At 38.3% G+C, this 23,236-nt stretch overlaps 1 protein-coding gene across 1 annotated transcript in view; it reads right to left on the bottom strand.

Annotated features, from left to right (window-relative positions):
• Positions 1–23,236, bottom strand: part of POU6F2 (POU class 6 homeobox 2) — a 514,892-nt gene that overhangs the window by 270,217 nt on the left and 221,439 nt on the right. The window contains exons 3-4 of the mRNA XM_054564576.1: positions 15,673–15,764; positions 12,415–12,643 (exon numbers count right to left, since the gene is read on the bottom strand). Coding sequence (XP_054420551.1) covers positions 12,415–12,643; positions 15,673–15,764 — 321 coding nt within the window. The remainder of the gene's footprint in view (positions 1–12,414; positions 12,644–15,672; positions 15,765–23,236) is intronic.

Raw genomic sequence — 23,236 nt, 5'->3', positions numbered from 1 at the left:
GAGCTGGCATTAAACCAGGTTAATATGACTGATGGTCCAAGCTCTTAACTACCATGCTCAAAGGTTATCTATGGGCAGAGGCTTTCTCCTTAGTTAATCCTCTCTGGACCATTTAGCTTCTTATTAACTGAAACCTCAAATCTTATTCTTACCAGGTATTTGGGTTTTTAGTTGGGTAAATGCCCTACCTAGGCTGAGAGATGGTGATATGCACACCCCTCTCTTTTGCCCATGTGTTGTCAAGAGGTTGGAAAATGGGACCTAACATTTGCTCTCACTCAGAACCCCTTCAAAATAAGGTAGCATTCAGGAAAGCAACTTGCAAAAGAAAGGGAAAGGCTGATATAATTAAGCTCAGCACACTGCAGCCATCTTCAATCTTTTTGTCTATATCTATTGTTCAACTATTTGACAAACTTCTATTTCTAGCCTCTCCATAAAAGTCTCCCTAATTGGGGAAGTAGTACACCTTTCATGGTTTTATAATAAACTGGAGGTGAGTACCAGTATGGAATCAAAGGAAATAAAACTCCAGTTGCTGCTGCTGCCGGGGTTGCCTTCTGAACATGGCTTATACAATATTTCATCTGTGCTGACACCTTTCACTCTCAATTATTTGGCTGCTGTCAAAACAAATCAATCAAATTATAGCACTGTGTCTTCATGTTACAATTCCATTGTAAGTTAGTGACATTAGCTTTGAAATATATGGAAGTATAAATTTTATCTCTATTATTTATTTAATGCAACTTTCTCCCATGTGAGTTATTTTCCAAACACAGCAAACTCAAATTATCTTATGTCAAATGCTGAATATATATATACATATGTGTGCGTGTGCGTGCGTGCGTGCGTGTGTGTGTGTGTGTGTGTGTATTCTGCTAAGAATTTCTAAAATAATGGCACACAGGGGAACTGAGATGCGTAAGAAGGTGTTAATGCACATGCATGTTCGTGCTAATCTTAGCCCTGTGACAAATGGCAAACATACTAAGTTGTTTTTGTTTTTGGGGGGTATTTTTGGCTATAAACTTGGTGAGCACAGTTGATTAATATAATTTGGGAGACTACACCCAAGGAAAAAAATTAATGTAGAAACAAAAGGTTTTCAGAGATTAATTTTGCTTACAGTAAGACATAATTTTCTAAGACAAACCATTCCCAAAAATTAAAACTATATTATCTAAACTATAGTTTTCTCAAGCACAGACATCGTTTTCTCTAGCACCAAGCATGACACTGCCCTGTGTGGCTACAGTAGGCATGAACCAAAGTGCTTTAAAAAGAAGAAAGGAAAAAAATCCTTAAACATTTTCATTTTGAAATATTAAGGCTCAAGGTACATTTTTAAATAATAGATCTAAATCAACTGAATTACTTTTCAGCAAAAGAGCAAACACCGTTGAAGCTTTTATGTACAAGCTCTTAAAATATCTTCTTTATACATGGAAACTTGGCATGTCTTTAGAAGATAAAAAACAAACTGACAGTTACATTTTTGGCTTCTTCTTGTTGCACTCTGGTTATATAATAGTAAGCAAAATCAAAAATTTCACCATGAATGCATAGATTATGTCCCATAATAGAGTATTAGACCCAGGGAATTACAGGAGTTCAAGCCCAACCTGATGCAGAACAACCACACATGTTGGGAATTCTTTCTCAGTCTCCCCTGGGTCTGCATCTTCCTCTGCTGGTGGTTTAAATTGCTGTGTTCCTTCCCTAACCTCTTTTCCCCTAGAAGTTTCTTTTCTCCCTGGCTATGGTCACATATGTCGATAGTTCCAGGATCTCCACCACCAGTTCCATTCTGAGTTTTAGATCCACGTATTTCCAACTGGTTACTTGTAGCCCCATTTAAATTTTTTGGCAGGAAACTTGTATTAATAATGTCAAACCGAATTAGCAATCTCTCTCTTTTCTCTTATCATTCTACATTTAAGTCATCACCAAGTCCTACCAAAACCACCTTGTTCACGTCTGCTAAATCAGTCCTCTGCCCTTCATCAGTGACACCAACATCCTTTCTTTCCTGGATCACTGTAAAAGCCTCTTTCCTAACTAGACGGGAGTGTCTACCACAGTGCCTGGCAAATAGCAGATGCTTAGTAAATATTTGTGAATTTGAGCAATCATTGTGCACAGTTCATGGAAAGAAATAAGGTTTAGCTTTTTCCTAGACAGGACTGAGAAATAATAGCTGTGACCTCTCACTGGGAATCTGCCCTGCAATAAGTGCACACATAAGAGAAGATATGACTTTCTTAGAAAGTATTAGCTCTCTGATCTCTAAACAATGGGCAGAGGGGAATTGGGGACCACCTCTAACTTCACTGTTTTCAGTACCTCCCCACTCCTTGCCTCCCAACTTTCTGCAGATATAGAAGTTCCCTCTGTTTGATTCTGGAGAAAATTTGAACAAATAACCCCAGTTCCCCCTCATCCATGATAATGGAGTGAAATTGAGAAGCATTTCAAGTCTTCCCCCTTTTAGGCACCAGTGCCATTCCAATGGAAGCCATCTGGAATCGGATGTCTGGCTTGGAATCTAATCCAGTCTGCACATCCCAGTGTAGATACATTGCTAGATGCCATCAAGAGCCCTGATGGATTTACAGTTTTATTATGTGCAAACTAGGGATCACACTACTTCCCTGCCTTTTGCTTTGAAAATAAATGCTTTGGCTTTGCTTTGACATTTATGTGGCAGCTGGAAACCATTATCCTTTGACAATGTTTTATTCCATTGACAGTATCTTTAAGTACACAGTATACTAGTCATACTCCTCATTCATGCGCTTCCAGTTTAATCCATGCCCCAGTGCCTCAGCAACGCCTGCTTCAAGGATAATGTACTGCAGAACAGGTTCTCCAGGTACTTTAAATAAAACGTCTGGAGCTTTGGAGATATGGAGGTTTAAAAAAATGCCAAAGGAAGACATGTTGCAACAACTTTTCATAACTTCTTTATGGTGGATTTGGTGTTATTGTATGGCATGTAATGTGGGGCTCTTCTGAATAACACTGCAAATATGAATTTATGTACTAAGTATTTTTAATATTGGACTTTGTGAGCAAGCCACTAACCTGAGGCAGAGAAATCGTTACATACAATACTAAAAGCCAGAGTCTATTCTCCTCATTTCTGTAGAAGGTACTGCATTTTCTTTTGTCCCTTCTCTGAGTGACATTAGACCTCTGCTCACATGTTCATGATGCCCATAGGGATGCGACTTTCTGAGTGTGGTCATCATGAGACTAGCTTAAAAGTAAATCAAAAGGAATAGCATTGCACATGGCTGCCTACTTGTTTTCTTCTTCAAGAATGGTACCAGAATGATCAGTCCACATCCCCACTCCCCAACCACTCCCCACCAACAATTTTTCCTGTGGTCAATAAAATCAAGGCATTTAAAGGCAATTTTATTAATATTAAATGTTGCTCATACAAAATGAATGTGTAGAGTTGCTTTGTGGTTGTATTGTTTTTAATGTGAAAAATAATCCAACATTGAATTGAGAGATGCTTTCTTACAAAGGTGCTTAGAAGATCAAGACAGCAGACCCATACACTTAACCTTGTCAATGCTAGTAATGATGCTTTTGATATGATCTTTCACCTTAATGAATACACAGTATTCTGATTTTGAAATAATACTTATTAATGTAGAATCTTTAAGAAAAAAAGCAATCACCCTTAACATCTCACTGTCTAGAGTCTACAGTAATACTTTGTTGTAAATAGTATTTTTCTTTTCCTTTTTCTGTGCTATGAGTGTGTGGGGGGACAGACTTCTTTTAAAGAATTGGGATCAAATTATGTGCATTTGAAATCTTTACTATTTTAGTGTTAGCATCTGTCTCTGAGAAATAGAGCCATTAACACTTTCTACAATGGGACAACTTGACTTTCTCATTTTCATGAGGATTTTCCTAGATTTCATTTCATTAGCAGTTTGGTACTCACTCATGATTTTTAATGTTTTAAAAGAAGTTGGTATTTTATAAACACCACAACATTCATTTATTTTTTCTCTTTTTGAAAAAATTGAGGTATATTTTACAAACATAAAATTTACCCTTTCTCATGGACAGTTTTACAAATTTGATAAATGTATGTATCTTGTAACCACCACCATGATAAACACAGAGAAGAGTTTCATGAGCCCTCAAATTCCCTTGAACTCCTTCACAGTGAACTCCTCTTCCTACCCCACTCATGTCCACCCCTGGTTACTAATGGTCTTTTTCTGTCCCTATAGTTTAGCCTTTCTTTAATGTTGCATACATGGAGTCCTATTTATATGTTCTCGTTTTCCATTTTAAATATTCCCCATTGTCCCACATATTTATTATCCACTTTTACATTTATTTGAATTTGATAAACATAAGAAATGCACTTTAAGAATGTATGGTGTTGTAAGGAACCCCGCAGATAGTCCAAGCAACCTGGTGGACTCACCTAATGGAATTATAGAATCTGCGTTGGAAGGAATCAAAGCTCTCCGAAGTCACATCCTCTTTAGGTTTATCTTCAGTGCAGTGGCCATCGAACAACGTAGCACCTTGTTTCCAATTACATGCAGGAAAAGCACCCTCTCCTTAAAAGTGCCTTCAGTCCCACTGGCTGCAGGCCTGACCAGGTGACCTGCCTGACCAAGAAGATGTGAGTGGAAGTGATGTGGGCCACTTGTGAGCCAAAGCTCAGAATTCCTAGAATGAAGATGTACAGCAGAGCCATGGCTGACCTGCAGCCAGCATGTATTATGAAATAAAGCAATAAATCTCTGTTATATCTCAGTGAGAATCTGTACATGTTTGTAACTGGAGCATAACCTAGTGAAAGCTAAAGATACAAACATCTATCCATCAGGTCGTTCAGTGTTTCTTTATTGAGAATCTTTGGTTAACTTTTCCTAGCACTTAGAAATTCTCTGTGGGACACTTTTCCCAGGTCCCTTGTTTCCTCTTGGTCTCTGTCCAGTGAAGAGACTGATACAGATGACCCTGTACAAAATATACTATGTCCCCCTCTTGCCACCCTCATCCCCTCCATCTGCATTAATCCCTGGACTAGCAGAGAAGTGCCGTCAGGGGCTCTCTGTATTCTAAATCAAGATCATGGACTAGTACACTATTGAGTATGAAAACTCAATCAATATTTGCTTAGTAATTGATTAAATTAGTAAAAAACAAAAACAAAAATAGATAAGGCTATTTCTTGTTAAGCTGGTATGATTCTTTTTACTATTAGATAATTAAAACTATGTAACATGATGTGTCTGCCCTTTTGATTTGTCCTCTGGTTCCAAACCTGTGTATAGGTTGGGGTTTTTCCCCCCTAATAAACAGTTTTTGGTCTTTCACACTCCTTATTTTACAAGGTGTTTCAAACTCTTGGAATTAGAGAGATATAATTAAGTAAATGCAAACATATATCTATGTAAATATCATGGCATAATTGCATTTCCTTAAGTACCTTTGTTTCTAATACATTGGGCCCTATAATGGCCACTGAGCATGCTCAGGAAAGGCAGAGAAGGCCCTCCTGTGTCACTCCTTCCTGCTCCTCATTATTGCCACCTCAGACTCCCTTATCTTCACTTCAACAACAACCAAAGCTGTTCATAGAACTCTTAGAGACTTTATGCTCTTCATTCCTTTGTCTCTATATTGAATGTCCCCTGGACTTCTCTTCACTTGACTAACTTACTAATTCTTCAAAATTCACTTATCTATCCATCCATCCATGCATCCATCTTCCATCCTTCCATCCATTCATTTATTCTTGAGCACCTGTTATGAGCCAGGCACTGTTCTAGTGCTTGGACCACATCACTGAATCAAACAAAGATGCCTGTCATGGGGCTTATGTCCTAGGGGCAGGGCCAGACAGAAACAGTACATATTAATACCTTACATGGGAAATGCTCCTCTACAGCACCAGGACCATACATTGCAGGGCAGCCTCCACTGCTTTACATGACTACACTAGTAGGCATGACCCAAAGTGTTTAAAAATAAAGAAGGAAAAAAAAAACCTGAGTCACTTTTGAGATTTCAAGGCTATGTAGAAGGTAATACATGCTATGGAAAAAAAAAAAAAGAAATAAAGGAAAGCGAGTAAGGGAGAACAGAAATTTGAGGGAAGTACAAGGAAGATAGTAGCTTTGATGCTTTCTGGGGGAGAAGTGCTTCAGGCAGAGGGAACAGCCTGAGGAACGGTTCTTGGGTAGGACCGTATTCAAAGAACACCAGGGAGGCCAGATGCCCTCACACCAAGGCTGATGAATTGAAAGAGAGAGTTGTGGAGGTGAGAAAGCAATATAAATTATACTGAAGATGTATATCTTGGAAAAACCTTTGACTCATGAAACTGATTCAAAACAAAAGATCAGAAGCATTCTTGGTTTCTGAGAGAATGAGATTCCCAAAGAAGCTACAAGTCTTTAACTGTTGAAAACTTTAAGCAACTGCTGGCCCCCAAGCTTCCATAAGCCATACATCAGCTGAGAGAGCCTACAAAAAATGGTATATTCCTCAACCTTTTCTTCAGATGTGGCCAAGGAAGGTAATGAACAGGGAAGAATCTCACAGCAGAGTAGCTAAGTGCCCAGGAGAAGAGTGGCCAAGGGTCTTCCCTTAGAGACGCTCAATAGAGGACCCTCTCCCTGTTCCCAGGGGAGAGGACCTTCAAAATGTCTGCCTACTAGGACACAGGAATAGTTATGGATAAACAAAATGTAGCATAGTCTTATGGGGGAACACTACTTGAAAATGAAAGAAACTACAGATCCACACAACAATACGAATGAATCGCAAAGACACTATGCCAAGCAAGAAAAGCCAGACGTGAAAGAATACATACTGTATGAATCCATTTATATGAATTTCTAGAACAGACAAAACTAATGGATAGTGACAGAAAGCAGATCAGGGTAGCCTCATTGGAGGGAGGAGATTGACTGCAAAGGGACACAAGGGAAATTTTGGGGGATAATTAAATATTTTATGTAATGACTGCGGTGGATGGAGGTTGCAGGGATGTATACAATTATCAAAACTCATTGGTTGAGCACTTAAGAGTCATGTATTTTATTGTATGTAAATAAAACCTCAATTAAAACAACAACAACAAAAAGAAAATAATATGTAACTTGCACATGAAATTCCTAACCTCAAAACTGTTCCCACAACTTTACTTGGCATAGCTTTTAATTTGGAGGTCAGAGCAAACCAGGGCAGGTTTCCTGCCAGTGCTAAGAGCAGAAAAAACCATCCTTGGTCTTGAGTTTCAACTTGCTTTGAATCTAATTGCTTTTCCATGTTCAGATTAAGCAGTACTCTTTAATGTACTTTTGGTTATTAATTTAAATGTTATGCTGGAGTTAACTGGAATGTTCACAGTTTGGTATAAATCTCCTAGGTAGCACATTTCTATTCTCCATTTATGTTGCCCACAGTGATTAGTGGGTTACCCCACTGGGCTTGTATGGTGAGAACAAGTCACTAGCCTGAATGATCTGTTCTATATACAGACCCACCTCTGCTGTCCCAGTAACCCATTCGCTACTTGTTGTTATATGTTAAGGCTGTATTTATCTACATTTTCTCCTTAAACCTAAAAAAAGCAAAAAATCCAGTACATTTCCATGAGTTCCATAGTGAGAACTTTATTTTACCACATCAAATAATCATCCAATTCCTATACTAGGACAAATGCAAGTTATATTTTTAGTACAGCTATCAGTATTTCAAAATAATTAAAGTAAAACAGGAGACACTGATTTTTAAAGAAGTTCATAAAAGTATGTGACAGAGCAAACTTAATCATTTTTTTTCTCTGGGGTTTATCAGCATTATTAGTCTTATTTCACAGGTAAACAATTTGGGTTTGCTAACAATCAGCTAAAACCAAATCCTCATGAACACACAGCAAAGGACACAAGAATGGAGGGACCCAAAGTAGTGCCAGTAGGAGGCACTTGTGGAAGGGAAAGGGGCTCTCAAAAGTAACACAGGAGACAACACGAACTTCACCAACTTCATTTCTAGGTCTATTTTGAGTTTAGAACATTTCTGGGCTTGAATCCAAGCCAGAACTCCTAAGGACTTCCTTTAAAATAGACAGAACCTAGACCCCACCTTTGGCATCTCTGAGTTCAGAGTTTGTCTCAATCTCAAACCATGCCCATAGGAGGTCCTTACACGTCTGTAAGTAATTCCAGTGGACAGGCCAACATACATCCTACTCAGAGCCCTCTCTGCTTTTGAGGGGAGCCCTAGCATGTTTCTTAAACATGTTGCCCGTATTCCATACCACATCATCCAACCCACATTGCAGCTATTGGACAGGACTGGACACTTCAACACAGGCCAGTCAATCTCTAGTCTGGTCAGTGACTGATGAGGTAGCCAAGAATGAAAAGATTGATCCCAACAAGAACTTGAGTTTTGGGGAGTTTGGATTTTAGACAGATGTGGAGATAGGGATAAAGATACAGATGTGAAGATAGAAATAACACTGGAAATCTCACAGAGGTGCATGATTTGGAAAGATGCATGTACTCTAAGAAGACAAAATGGGACATGAGTGAACCAAATAATGAGTTAGCCAAAGTGGCAGCCAATGCAGTAGAGGACAGGCAAGAGGAGGAGCAGGAGGAGAGGAGACAAGTTATTAGTCACCCTGGGTGAAGAGGTCAGGATCTGCCTGCTCAGAGGGGAGAATGATACAGCTTGCAGCCTATTGGTGCACTGGATTGTCTAATTCCCAAAACTTGTTCCACCAACCCTGAGGCAGGACTGCAGGGCTATTCCAAAAGTTCTGTAAGATTTTTAACTTCCTATTCCCATCTATTTTCTTACAAAATGATCCTACCATTGATGAGACAGGAGCGCATCTCTTTCTTGCATGGGAGGATCCGAGAAGGGCAAATGGTCACAGGCCATGTAGATGGATTTTCTCTCTCAACAATGAAAAGCTTTTGGTGGATAAAATCTCAGAGCAATGGTTTCAATAATACTTTAATTATGCAAGAGAACACCTCTTAGTCTTGGGGACATAAATGTCCTGACAGAAGCAGAAATATTCCCAACTAAATTCGTATTTTCAGTCATTACCCTCATTTAGAGGCCTGGGGTGGTGAGGGACAGCAGGAAAATTAATGAGGACACTTATCACAGTGACATGGCTCCCCACCACCCTGAGATGCTCAGAATCCAGAGATGGTGGCAGAGCTGCTGAATAAGTTTTGAAAAAGCTCCCTAGACCAGCTTTTGTTAAACTTTAGTGTATATAAGAATCACTTGGGAATCTTCTAAAAATGAAGATTCTGTCCAGTGGGCCTGGGGTGGAGCCTGAGAGTCTGCATTTCTAATAAACTACCATAAGTGCTGATGCCACTGGTCTGGGGACCATGCTTAGAAGAGATTGTAACAGAACTCTTGCTGCCTGAGTCAAGAAAGTTGCCTGTGTAATATCATGTCATTAGTACTCATTAAAATACATGCATGAATCATGGCCTCCAAGGCTCTGAGGGCTATTCTTTGTCACTTGATAAGAAATGTAAATGAACTAGCTCTCAATCTCTTTAGTAAAGAGGAAAATACTTGAAAATATATCCCTGAGTTCTAAACCATTAAAAAACTGATATAATTTTTTTTTCTTTTAAAATTCATTGCTTTGGTGTTAGAAGAACAGACAGGCTGGAGGGTTGGGCAAAACAAAGTGGGAGAATAGTCAGCAACAATTGCAGCTAGTCAAATTGTTTCATGAGTAAAACCTTAACCTTTCACAGTGACGAAAGGGAAACCCCCCAGAACTAAGCCTGTCAGAGAGGAGCAGGCCCACTTCAGACTAGGGGTTTAACACTTAAATTCCTTCCCTTCACACTGACCCATCAAATATGTCTTATAAAACCACCTGATAAGGTTGGGTATCTATTACAGGGGGACAGACTTATTGGTTATTTCCAAAGACTCTTAGAAGCCTGAGGCTAAAGTTATTGTGCTCATTGTTTAGAGTTGGACCATAGGGAGGGGGCAGAGCATTCTACCCTGTTGACTATATAAATGTGTATAAGGACTCCTTCTGAGGTATTGTATAGCCCATTTATAAGATCAGTGCCCTTGAAAGAGGACTGTCAAGGGCAGCAGTTTCCTAAAGGTGGTGAGATTATCACTGGGCTGACAAAGTGACTGACTGGCACTGCCCTTTGGGTGGTAGACACCAATATTGGGCACTTTGGAGATGAGACATTTCTTTATCACCATCTTTATTGCCCTTGGATTCCTTGCATGGTAACCAGCTCTTTCTGGTTTGCTTGGGACTTTCTTGGTTTCACAGAAGTCCCACTTCCCAAGAGAACCCCCACCCCCAAGGACACCAGGATGGTTGGTCATTTCTTAGACTAGGGAGGTCTGGGTGGTGAAGATATTATGTGGACAGACATGAAAGAAACAGAAAAGCCAAAGAAAACTGGAAGACAGAACTTTCTTGGATCCCTACAGTGTTTTGGAAGTTAGGATTCATTCATAAGGATATTAAAGAAAAGGATATTGGGGAGGGGTTGGAGTATTCAGACTAATGAGGAAGTTTTACTGTAACTGACTTGCAACTGGGCATTTTTCATTTTAGTGACCTTGGCACCCCTCCCAACATCATTTCAAAGATGGAAACAAAGAGACATGTTGCCTTACTGGCTGTGTGGTAGACAAGATCTTGACCATCAACTCCAAAGCACTTCTGAAGATGAGGCCATAGGGAAATTATGTGAGAAGCACCAAGGGACAAAAAGAGCTAAACTTTAGGATTATTTTCTGAAACCAAAGATGCCAAAAAGAGCAAAATTCCAAACTATAAGCTCATACTAAATTTTATATTGAGAGAAAGAGAGAAACTCGATGAAAGTTTGGAAGTTCATACTAGACCAGTAACTAATTCCGAACCCTTAAAACAACAAAGTAACAAAGCCCTAAGAATATCAAACTGTAATAAAGATAAAACAAGCCTAGTCTTTTGGACTTGGACTTTGGTGTCCATTTTAACCAAGCAGGATTAATTCATGACCTACCCCACAAGCTTATGTTTATTTATAATATCTAATATTCCCGTAAGTGCAAAGGTTCCAAGTGGAAGGTTGCATTTTGAGAATGCCCATTTCTTCATTAAGATTTCATCATTCACTCACATTAAAAAGTCTCTCCCTACATTTTGTTGCTTTTATTTTCACCTTGCTTATTCCTGCCACATTTTCCTAATCTTGAGATCCTGGCTTCCCAGGCACTCTCAAATTTGAAACAAGCAAAACTTGTGCATTAATGCGTTCTGGGCATGCATGAATGATGAATGGCAGTTTTCTTGGCACAATTTAATGGTAGAAGAGAGTCTGATTTAAACATTAGAGTAAAAGTGTATGGGATATTAGACCATAATAGTTTGTAAAGAAATTTGGGTCAAGAGTTAATCAGTTTTCACTTGGTTTATTTCTTAATCTGTGGATTTATGCTCTGACCAATTTAGTAGGTTTTAAGGAGGCCTGACATTTGATCAACTAAAAATGTAATTTATATGGCTGTTCTGAAAATATACCCAACCAAACTCTCACTCTGCAGAAAGAAATTTAGTCACTAGCATTTATATTGATAGAGAAAACAAACATCTTTGCCTAGTCCAAAGTAAATTTGTTTGCTCTTTATTACGTACCTTAATTATATTCAAGTCATTTTCTATCATAAAATATTTCCTCTGAAGGAGTCTCTTGTAAACCAGTTTATTAGTCAGTGTTACCAAATCTCTTTTTAAGAAAAAGTCAAAACCTTCATAATGTTGAGGAAACTATCCTTTTTGAGTAAAGTTAGAATTCAACTCTTGCTATATGCTCATGTAACAGAAAAACTCAATAGTTGTGCCTTTTTTTCCTCATAATAAACTATGATCTCAAATAATACAATTTTGTTGAATAATTATAACTGAAATATACTTAGTAAACAAAATAATATTAAACTAAATATTCCAAGTAATTCCTTCTTGAGATGTTTCAACCACTTCATGCACAAACCGGTCAGGTCTAACCTTTTGTTGAAGATGGCTAAATTGAAGAACTCATGAGATTGTAACTCAGGTCCTCAAATAACAACATAATAATTTTAAATGTAAGTTTTTGATGATGAATGCTTATAACTGCTCCCAGAGGACCTGAAATTAATCTTAGGAAATGAGGACTGATAAAGCCCAGGGCTTGAGCAAGCTAAGGATTCACAAGACAATTTGAAACATTGCTTCCTCCATAAGCCTACTCTTTATACTGGAAGCAGCTCTGAACCACACCCAACATTTGGGGTACTTGTCCACTGCAGAAAAAACCGAGCAGTGGACGGAGCCCTACATGGTGCACAGACACAAGGGCTTACCTTGTAGATTTTGCAATGGCAGAGTCATAATGCCTCCGGCTGCAGCTGCTGCTACCAGCCCTTGGATGTTGGTCAGATTCGCAGTAGGCAGTGTGAGGACCAGTCCTTGTTGCCCTCCTAGCTGTCCAGCCATGTTGAAGGGAATGAGGATAGGCTGGTTGAGGGCAGGCGTGCTTCCTGGCATCACGCCAGTGACAGCAGAGGTTAACTGCTGTGCTGTCAGAAGTGGCTGCAAGGAAACAGATAATCCCAGCTCACTTTCCAGTGGCACCAAGGGAGAGGCTTTAGAACACTTTTTGCTTCCATTATGCAGGGTCAGTAAAGTTCCTGGACAAGTAGTAAGGAAACATGCTCTAGTCCAGAACAAAAAAACAGATTGAAGAAAAAAATGGAAATAGCCTTTTACTTATATTTTTGGGAAATTCCACTTGGTTCTAACATCTCCTAAGGAGTTCAAATACCTTTAAAAGTAACACCTTACGCTTATACGTTATTCTTCCAATGATGTATTATTTGATTCTACCCTTATAATTTTTAAACTCTCTGCTAATTTATTCTGTGTTATTCCAGAAAGAATTCATTGGGATCTGTGGAATCTTTTTTTGGTTCAAAAATAGCAATAAAATTCTGTTCTCACCTATGAAATTAACAGAAGTAATATGTAAGATTTACTCAGTGCTGGTAAGTCTATAGCGACACTCTTATGTGGATTTAGGACATGTACCCTGTCATAGCCTTTTGGAAAGCAATTTGGAGACCCACATCAAGAGCTACAAAAATATTCATCCCAATTTGACTCAGAATATACTCTTAGGATATAGGCTGAAGATATAATTCAAACAGAAAAAAGATAAATGCATGAAAGTATGCATTACATATTAAAATACATAAATACTGAAAAATAGTTTGTTACCGTACTAAGCTTGATATTACCTAGTCTTTAAAATGAATCATTATGATACCTTTTTAGAAAAATATAAAAAGTTTCTAATATAGGAATACATGAAATATAGTGGAAAATGATTAAGCAAGTGATAATGAAATCATTGTTAAAATGGAAAATTATCTTATAGATGTATAATGACAAGACTTAAAAAAACTACTAGAAAAATGAAAATATTTAATGAGGATAAATTATAAGATGTTTTAAATATTTCCTTTGTTATCACTCTAACATTCTTTGTCCAGTTAAAACAGCATTAAAAATACATGTTTATGTCCACTATTTAGCCAATAGTCATTGTTTGACATGGAAAGGCAGTCTCATAGGTGTGTACTTTTGGTATCAGATATATCTGAGCTGGGGAGGGCTCTGCACCAGGGTGGCATAGGAAGGATTCCTTCACTGGCCAGGCCAGATGATCCAGGACCTTCATTGCACCCTTGTGGGAGATTTGTGAGAAATAATCTCAGGTCCATTTTTTTCAGACAAACCAATATGAAACCCTTATGGAGGGGTTTCAACTTTTTTGTTTTAATGCAGTATGATTCTATAAAGTAGAAGGTAATTTAATATAGACATAGTTCAAAGCCCAGTGTCTAACATCCAGGCGTTATTCTAGTACTGTTGTGTGTATTAATTGTTATCCTATCACTGAGATACAGGGAGGTTAGTAACTTGCCCCAAGTCCCATGTCTAGTGGGGGCAGGGGCTCAAGTCCAGACAGGCTGCTCCAAAGCCCACATTGCACCTACTTCTAATCACATCTTCTCAATTCATGGAGAAGATTTAGAGAAATGAAGCTGCTTTATATGCAGAATGGGACAGAGGAGGGGTGAGCCCACTCTTTGACAATTTCCTATAGTCTTCCTTCAATGCCCCTTCTGGGGTGCCCTCTGAAGAAGCCTTAGGACTCCATGCAGCATAGTTTTATAGAAACATTCTCTAGTCTCTGTGGGCCTAACTCCTAATACATTTGCTGGACTTTGCTAAATTCACCCAGATTAACTGTGCCTTTTTTTAAAGTACTCTAAAGCACAAAAATAAACATATTTTTTAGAAATAAGTACAAAATTATAAGCTGCTCCTTAAATTGCTGGTGTTCTATCACTGAAAATAGTAATTCAAGATAGCAGGGAAAACAAATGGGTAGTCCTCAGACTATATACAGGACATGGATTTGGGGGTTTGGGGTTTTTAAAAATTGAATTTGCAGACTCAGAGCCAGGCATGCACTCTCCAGTTTGTCATGGTCTCCACCACCTCTCACCGTCTGGGTCTGCTGTGTAGCGTATATAACCCGGAAGCCTTAGAGTTTGCTAATGTGCCCCTGGTATGTTCACACACACACAGATGCTCATAAGCATGAAATCAGAAAGGGCATAGCCAGAAAAAGCTGGTTTCTGAGAGTCCCAGTAAACTTTCTCTGGGCTTTCATAAGAGAGTAGACATCTCCCCAGGATTTCTGTATTTGAGCCCTTGGCATCCAAGATGGACATTGGGATTTGAGACCATAGATGGACTTGCTGGACTAGAACAAGAAAGTCAAGACCAACCCAAACTCTAAACTTGGGTTTTCAAGCCTTGAACTAGTGAGCCCTCAAAGTGCTGAGAAGTGAGAAATTTCCAGGGACAAAAATGACAGCAAAAGAGAGAGAAAGGCTTAAATAGCAACTTCATTTTCCATAATATTAGGGTGAACTCTGAAAGCTTCACACTAAATGACAGAGGTTAAAAAAAAGAAAAGGCCAGCTTTTTGTGATTGTGTTCTACATCTCCATATAACCATACCAGGCTGCAAAAACAAATATTAGACTTTAAAAAATAATAAATGTATTCCTTTATTAATGCAGAGGCTGTATGTGATGTACAGTATTGTCAAACCCAATAAGCTGAACTTGCATTAAAATTGCATTAACTTTTTTATATTAAATCACATCTTGTATTTCAAAAATGGCTATACTAAGGTTGAAATAACTTAATTTTCTTCACAATCCAGTCATTAAAGTTTTACTTTCTAGCAAATTGCAGAGTAACCAACAGCGTAGTCATAGTAGGTCTTAAGAAGAAAAAAACAAACAGGATTCCAAATGATAAAAACCAATAATTTTCTGTAAAAAAAGAGAAAAATTCTGCAAACACATTTTTTCTTGATAGTATTTAATAAATAATGTAGTCAGATGGCTTCCCATACAGATATTTATCACCATCTTTTCCCTGTTAGAGTTCATTGGATTGAACTCATTATTTATTTGGCTCTTTATATGGTTAAGTCATCTTTTATGCAGCCCAATGGAAAGCAGTTGAGAGATACTGACCTGTGGCCCAACCGAGAATGGGGGGTGTGTCTGACTGGCTTGCTGTTGGTCAGGAGTGCTTGGGTCTGATAGTGCCAGGTTTCCTCTGGCCCCTGGAATTCAAAAGAGAGGTACTCCTTTAATAAACAACCCAGCCTAAACATCACATAACATTAAGGCACAGATGATGTGCCAGAGTAATTTATCAAAGCTCTGGTGTTCAAGTCACTCATCAAATGCATAAATTTTGCTAATGAACATTCAGGATGGCCAAAGTCATTCCAGGAGGTAGGAGGCTATGACAGCAGGGAAAATGGTACTGTCATCAGTGGTGCTAATAGGCTGGCGCTATACATCAGTTTGCACGGGGTATGCCAGTGTGCCATTTGTGTGGGAAACTGTAGCCTTTATGCATAGGTGGGCAACAGCCTATCAGATTTCTCAAAGCCAGAGAAAGTATGATCTCAGACACGATGAAGTCTCTTAATACGACTTCATACACTTAAACCCTTCTCCAGACACCTTTCAGACAATGAATCTTATAAATGTGTTTTCCTAAAAACAAAGCCTTTTTCAATGTCACCTTATGTGATGACTTAAAAAAGAAAATGGATCTCTTAAAGAAAACTTCCTGGATGCTAAGTGAAATGGCAGGAACCCCATATTACCTTCAGGGAGCCCTACTATGTTAAGCATAGAACACAATTTACTCCCTTTGCTGAAATCCTGTTGAACACCAAAGCATGGAAAATGAAATGCCACCAAAATAGCAGAGCTTTCAAGACTTCTTAAACATTTTCTCTGTGTGGGTTCATGTGCTTTGTTTCAGGACAATATATAGCAGGTAAGATAGTGGCAATAACAATAAACATGTGAATAAATAAACAAATAGAGCTAACAGCAATTTTTGAAGGTGTTTAGTTAGTAGTTTTTATTTTCTTGGTAGTTGAAATCTAATTCCTAGACTTCGTTAACAAGACGCTCTTTCCTGATACTTGTCCTACAAATAGCACGTGGAAGAGAACTCTGTTTACTGGCATGCCATGGAAGACCAGGGAAAAAAGGATGATTCTGTCACACTTATAAATTTTAAAGAAGGTATTATTGGCTCATTTAAAACAAATTCTTCTATATATTCTCCAAAGGGACAGACTTATAAATAATGGAAATGTGGGGGAAAAAATACTTCAGCACATTAAGCTACAAATAAAATTGACTGCTACACATTATTCAATTGACTTCTATCTCCACTGCGATGTGTCAATCATAATGGCATTTTATAATGGGATTAAGCAATAAATGTGCAAAGCCATTATGCAGAAATCTGAAAATCTGATTAATTTGTAATTTTTTTTTGGGCAGAAAGTCAGGAATAGACATTGCTTGGGGAATACTTACAAGCATTCTATTGAAATTTCTAAATTGATTTGGAACAAACTAATAAAAACACAGACTTGCTGACATTTTATAAAGTGAATTCTGTCAAAATATGTTTGGCATTTTAATGATTGCTGTCATTTAATAACAAGGGTAAAATGACCCATCATAAGATGCCAACAATTTCCCCATAATGTACAAAAAACTTTCCTTCTAAATTTTTTTGTATGTGATTTACTATTGTTCTTGTATGGCAGGGCACTTTAAACTGGGAGCTGTATCATGCATGGCAAACCTCACCACTTCTCTTCTTATATACCCAAGTCCTATTTTACCTTAAAATTGTCAGCAGAGCTTTTATGTACTTTTATAGAACTAGCCAGGTCCAAGTGGTGCTTTTGGTCAAATATTCAGATTAGGTAAATTTTCAAATGTCTAAAAACCCACTTTCATTTAGTGTTTGAAGATGTTTTAAAAATTTAGTTGCTTCCCCATAATCTCCATGTATGCGTATTTACACCAGATTGTGAAAAGAGAGTTTAACAATGCACAGAAAAAGAGAAAAAACCCTTTTCCACAATTAAAAAATATATACATTAATTTAAAAAAATTTCTATACTATGCCAGGCCCTTCAGTTTCATATTTCTTTATGAGTGCCACGCCCATTTTTGACTCTGTTCCTAATGACATACCATTGCAGGGTTTAGGACTTGTCCCATACAGGCACTATGTCAACAAGAGTGTATGTCTGTTACCCATAACTTTACACAGATTACATTTGCTTTATTTTATTCCCTGTTGCTGGAGGCCCTCACCAGCATACAGAAGCTTGTTTTAGCACTTGTTATTTTCAAAAACCATGTTTAGTGCAGTATGGGGCAATTGCACACAATTTTATGTGTAAAACGATGTCTTTTACAGGCTGTAGAAGAGATTATGTATGTTTTTCTGCCCAGATCAAAAAGTAATGTTTCTTCTTAAGGCACATCTCCATTTTCCCCAAACTCATATGTCATGCTTAACTTTGTAGGACAATAAACTAATCTGTCTGGTTTTAAGGCAGCTCCCAAATCAGGGGTCTTCATGGAGCCAGTGGGAGAATCCAGCAGTCAGAATGAATAAATGACGTGGCTAACAGTTTCAGAGAGATTTGAAGCAATGCTTAGTCTATGTTAGCAGAGAATTTGAGGTTAGCTATTTCCCTGGGCACAGACATGAAATAAGAATTTAAAATAGGTTGGGCAGCTTCCTCCTGACCAGGATCCTAGGAAACATGTTACGTCTCTGGAGACCAAGAATGTCCAGGAACTTCTCTGTGTTCTGCTCTGAATGTAATAGTCAGTGTTTTTGAAGCAGCAGCTGTGAACACTAGTAGGGCAGGAACTGTGCCTGCTAGTTCACCACTATGCCCAGGCCTAGTGTAGGCATTTCATTCACATCGATTGAACATTCACAATAGAAATAGAGGCTTGGCTTTTAATTTGGGGGTATAATTTCTCTAAGAGAGGTATTGACATCCATCTGACTATTTACTACTGTTTGGCATAAACCTTGGAAATATCTTTAAATTATTAGCTTGTAGGCAAATTCTACCTCAATTCCAATTTAGATAGTAAAAGCAGTTTGATATACAGTTTAAAAGCAAGGACTCTTGAATTTTAAACTCTGCCTGGGTTTAAATTTAGCTCTGCCACTTCACTAGGTATGTCAACTTGGACTTGTTTTCCCTCTTCTTTCTGTATCAGCCTAGTCTTAGAAAAGCCTGGAAAAATGACAGTACCTCTCTCATGGGGTTGCTGTTGTTAAGATTTGAATGAAAAATATGTAAATTTTTGGAACACTGCATACTTGTCACATGTGCTATTTCTCTTGACTATCCTTATTTAACAATATTTATTTTGTATTTAATATCATATTTAGTATTATTTAATTTGCCCATAATATTCACCTGGTGCCCCAAGACAACTCAATACATGCTCCTGTCCCTATGTGTACAAATGCACATTCTCTCACACACCTCCTTAGCTGCACACTCAGTACCATTTGATGAATGTTGGGAAAGGAAGTAAATAGTTGAAGCTTTAGGAGCCTACAAAGTGAGATGTATATATACAATGCTTCTTTTCGTCTACAGTAGCATGATCAGAAAATATGGCAAAACGGCACTGGCAAACAGCTTCCGAATTCTCACACAGACCCTGCCCTAGACCAGTAGTTCTTACCCAGGCCTGTGAATCAGAATGGTCTGCAGAGATTTGTGAACACAGAGGTTCACATCTCTCATGAGGCTACTAACAGATCATCTAAGGGGTGGCTCACGTGTGTTTTATAAAATCCCACCAGTGATTGAACACCATGGGAGAAAATAATGGCTTAGACTGCCAGCGCAAGTCTGAATCTCCTTTACACAGAAGATGCACTTAAGATTCAATTAGTTTTATGAGGAGCCGCTGGGTTGTTAGCTAGCATTACCTGCTTGGCTTTCCAAGTTTCTTACCTGGAACATCCTTCCATCACAACCCTGCTGGGTTTATAGTTTAGCAAGGAGAAGAACCATCGGAGATACCTCATTTTGTAATTATGATTTGTTCACTGTTAATTCCAGGAGTATAAAAACTGATACTACAGGGATTATAATATAAAATTTAAAATAGCTTTATAATAGGAGTTAGTTCTCTGCAAATACAGGAACCCTGGTAAAGTTTATTATAGAAAGGATAGGTCATAAATGGTGAAGGTCCTGAAAAACTGATTAGGAGTTTGGCTGGTAAAAACTTACTTTTAATTGTTAAAATACCTGTTTGTCAGACCATTGGTTTTTTCAACACCATCCTTCCACTGTTGGATCTCACATCTCAAAGCTGCAAAGCTCTCTGCAGATCACTCTGCTCTGGGGGGACTAGACTTACCCGTAGAACCAAGATGGGTGGTTCCCCAGACTCTGGTCTCCTCCCTTCAGTGCCTTCCTAAGGAGAGAGCCTCACAAGTTCTACCCTCCCAACCCAACTCAAGGTCAGAGTTCCTGAGTGACCCTCACTTGTTCCTCATAGCAAGTTACTTTTTTATTTTTTGGTATAATGGGTTTCATTAACTAAGGCAAAGTAGGCTTGGCATTGCTTAGCTATTCTAAAATAAAGTAGATGTGTGCCCCAGCATATAGTTTTAAATCCTACCTTCTGACCATTTTGGAGTTGACTTCCAAATAAGTCATCTTAAAAAACAAACAAAATATTTTTAATCCTGAGAAGGTATACCCCTTTCTGGAGCCTTTTCCCATTATCTTTGCAAAGAGGACTCAATGGCCAAAGCATTGAGGTGGAAACAGATTTGCAAATATGAATTGCTTACCCTCAATAAACCAGTTGTATCTTCTCCCATGTGGCAGCCATGCCTCCCCACTCAATGCACCATGTTCTCTTGTTAATGACTGATGCATTTTTAATGACTTGGGTTCTGCAGAGAAAGCTTTTGGATTTCTGTCCTCTATGCATTAGCACAAACATAATCACATGAACGTTGCAGGGATCCCTCAGCTTTTTCTGGTATTTATACCTTTCTTACCCATTATTTGTGTTTTTTTCACCAGTGAGTAAGGTGATGCAAAGGTTGCTTATTATAAGATGGACAGTTGAATGAATTATTATTTTATGTTGGGCAAGTGAACCCAGCTAAGGAGGGCAGAAGTCCCCTCTAAATTAAACTTCTCTTTCTTTCACTTTCTTCAAGATTACTAAATGCCAAGGAAGGACTTGGCATTTAGTGAAGGTGTCTATAAAAGTCTTTTCAGAGACATTGCCACTGTTTGCCAATTTTTATGATACTGGCCACACACGTTTATGTACAGAACACTATACAGGAATCTAGTGGAACTGGAGACTCGAAAGTAATTAGCCACACTTGAAAATCAAACATTCATTCATTCATTGATTCATTCATTCATTCACATAAGGATTTATGTGTTTTTGCAAGTTCTCTTGTCAAGTACTTGTAACTTCACCTATTGAGGTCTGGAAAACAGAGAATGTCTGATTACATTAATATGCAAAACAGATTCCTTTCTTCTTCTAGCAGTTGACTTATCCAGCCTCTGGTGGAGAGAAATCCAGTTTTCTCTGTGTGCGGGGTCTAGGCCCTAAGTGGTTCTAATTGCTGACCTTTATTTAAAGGCTTCACAGATGCATGAAAAGTCAAAGTGAGATTTGGGCTCTCTAGATAAAGCATAACAAGAAACCCTTCAAATCCCTTATTTGGACTTGATTATCTGAAAATGTTTTTGTAATATTTACCAAAATTATTCAATATTTGCTTGAGTTCTACATGTAGGCTTAGTCTACGTGTGGCATAAAGTACTCTTTAAATACATTTTATTCTCTCAAAATTTACAAACTTTGACTCAGTCTTTCTCCAACAAGTTTTAATCATTGTTTTCACATCCATCTAATAAAAGAGCTGAAGTTCTATAATATCCAGGCCAATAAAGGTCTCAATTTCTAGAAATGCTTCCTTTTGAAAAAGATAAAAAAGGAGAGTCATCAAATATAGACAAAATTCCATGACACACTGTTGGCATATAGGAAACTTTAAGGTATGGATTTTTCCTGAGTAATGCTGTGTCTACAATAGTTAAAGTTTTTTCAAGGCAAAGACTCTTTTTATCTCAATTTTGTGTCTTCTGCAGACCAGCTCTGGTCCTTGGGATGTGTGTATATATTCATGTCAGTGTTTATGCATGTTGTTGTAAGTTGGTATTCTTAAAATGATAGAGATGTGTATCAGAGTAAATTGAAATAATTTAGACACAGATTTTAAACCAGCTAAGAATATTTTACCTAATATAAAAATGCCCTTTTTTTTAAAAATCTATGAAGGCTTGCTCATTTCAACACACTTCTCCAAGGAAATAGAAACTTCCTCTGACAAGGTCATTGCTAGGGGAAATGCTCCACACTGCACTCAATCAGGGATAAAGTCTTTGCTCTCAACTGATTGATGGGACTCTGGCATAACCCTATGGATGCCAAGGTCACATATATCCTGTGCTTTTATGCTCATCTGCAGGGCTTCCTTTCTCATGCTTCATCCATCCTCAATCCTACACCAGGGCCAGCTACATAATCTGTGGGACTCAGTGCAAAATGAAAATTCAGGTTGCTGGTCTGGGCCTGGGAAATCAATCTCTCCTTCCCAAGTTCGGCTGCCCCAATCCATCGCAGATGGGTCAAGCCAAGGGAATGCAACCTCTCTGCTGGGATGAAATGGACACCTGAATCAGGGGTGGACATGAAACCCCTTTTGAGTTGCACACTGAGTTGGACCCCTGAGAAGGGCAGAAAGGAGAAGGAAACTGCCATACTTAGGCTTCCAGTGGTCCGGGTATGCCAGAGGTGGCCAAGAACGCACCCTCTCAAGAAGTGGTGAGGAAGGAGCAGCTGGACCATTAACTGCTCCAAGCCACCCATCCACCCACATGTTCTTGTTGTCCCATCAGACTTTACTCACAAAGCACACAAAGGTAAATTATTAAGAATTGTAAGACGGTAGCCTCACCTACTGGGTTGGGAGCCCTGTGTGCCTACAGATCCCTGAACCTCAAAGTGAGGCCTGCCCACAGGTCACTGCCACTGTCTATAGATTCAGCTTCCAACCAATTTTGGGTTACTAATTTTTCATCCAGGGGACCTCCTTATAAAGGGTCCTCAAATTTTTAACAATTACACCTGAGTTTACAACTTTGTTAAGAGAGTTATTTTTCCAAATCAGTGTAAATTTTAGAGTGCTTCTGTCTACAGAGGAATTTAGACATGGCTTTTTTCCCCAACAAGAAATTAAACTTAAAAATCATCAATGCATCTATATTACATCATTATGAATGATCACATAAGTATACCATTTGGTGTAAAATTAAAATGAAATACTGTTTTATTTTCTATCGATTTTCAGTTACTTATGCCAATAATGGAGAGATGAAGCATGAATTCCTCAAAAGAGAAATCCCATAGAAGATGTCACAAGTCTTTTCTCAGTTGTAAACCTAGCTTTCTAACACTGTTATGCTCTCACTAACAAAAACAAAGATTTTCTCTCCTGACTGCTGGATCATCAACAAACTTGACAACAAAGAGACATCATTTAGATACTCCAAGGCAATGTAATTAGCTGTTTTAAAGTTCTCCCTAGTTACTTACTGTTGGCAAAACATGCAAGAAT

The sequence above is a fragment of the Pteronotus mesoamericanus genome, unplaced genomic scaffold (genome assembly GCF_021234165.1).
Source record: "Pteronotus mesoamericanus isolate MK-2021 breed Mesoamerican mustached bat unplaced genomic scaffold, CSHL_Meso_final scaffold_85, whole genome shotgun sequence".
Classification (NCBI taxonomy): Eukaryota; Metazoa; Chordata; class Mammalia; order Chiroptera; family Mormoopidae; genus Pteronotus; species Pteronotus mesoamericanus.
Note: the sequence above shows the minus strand (reverse complement) of the source record. Positions and strands in the feature narration are given on the sequence as shown.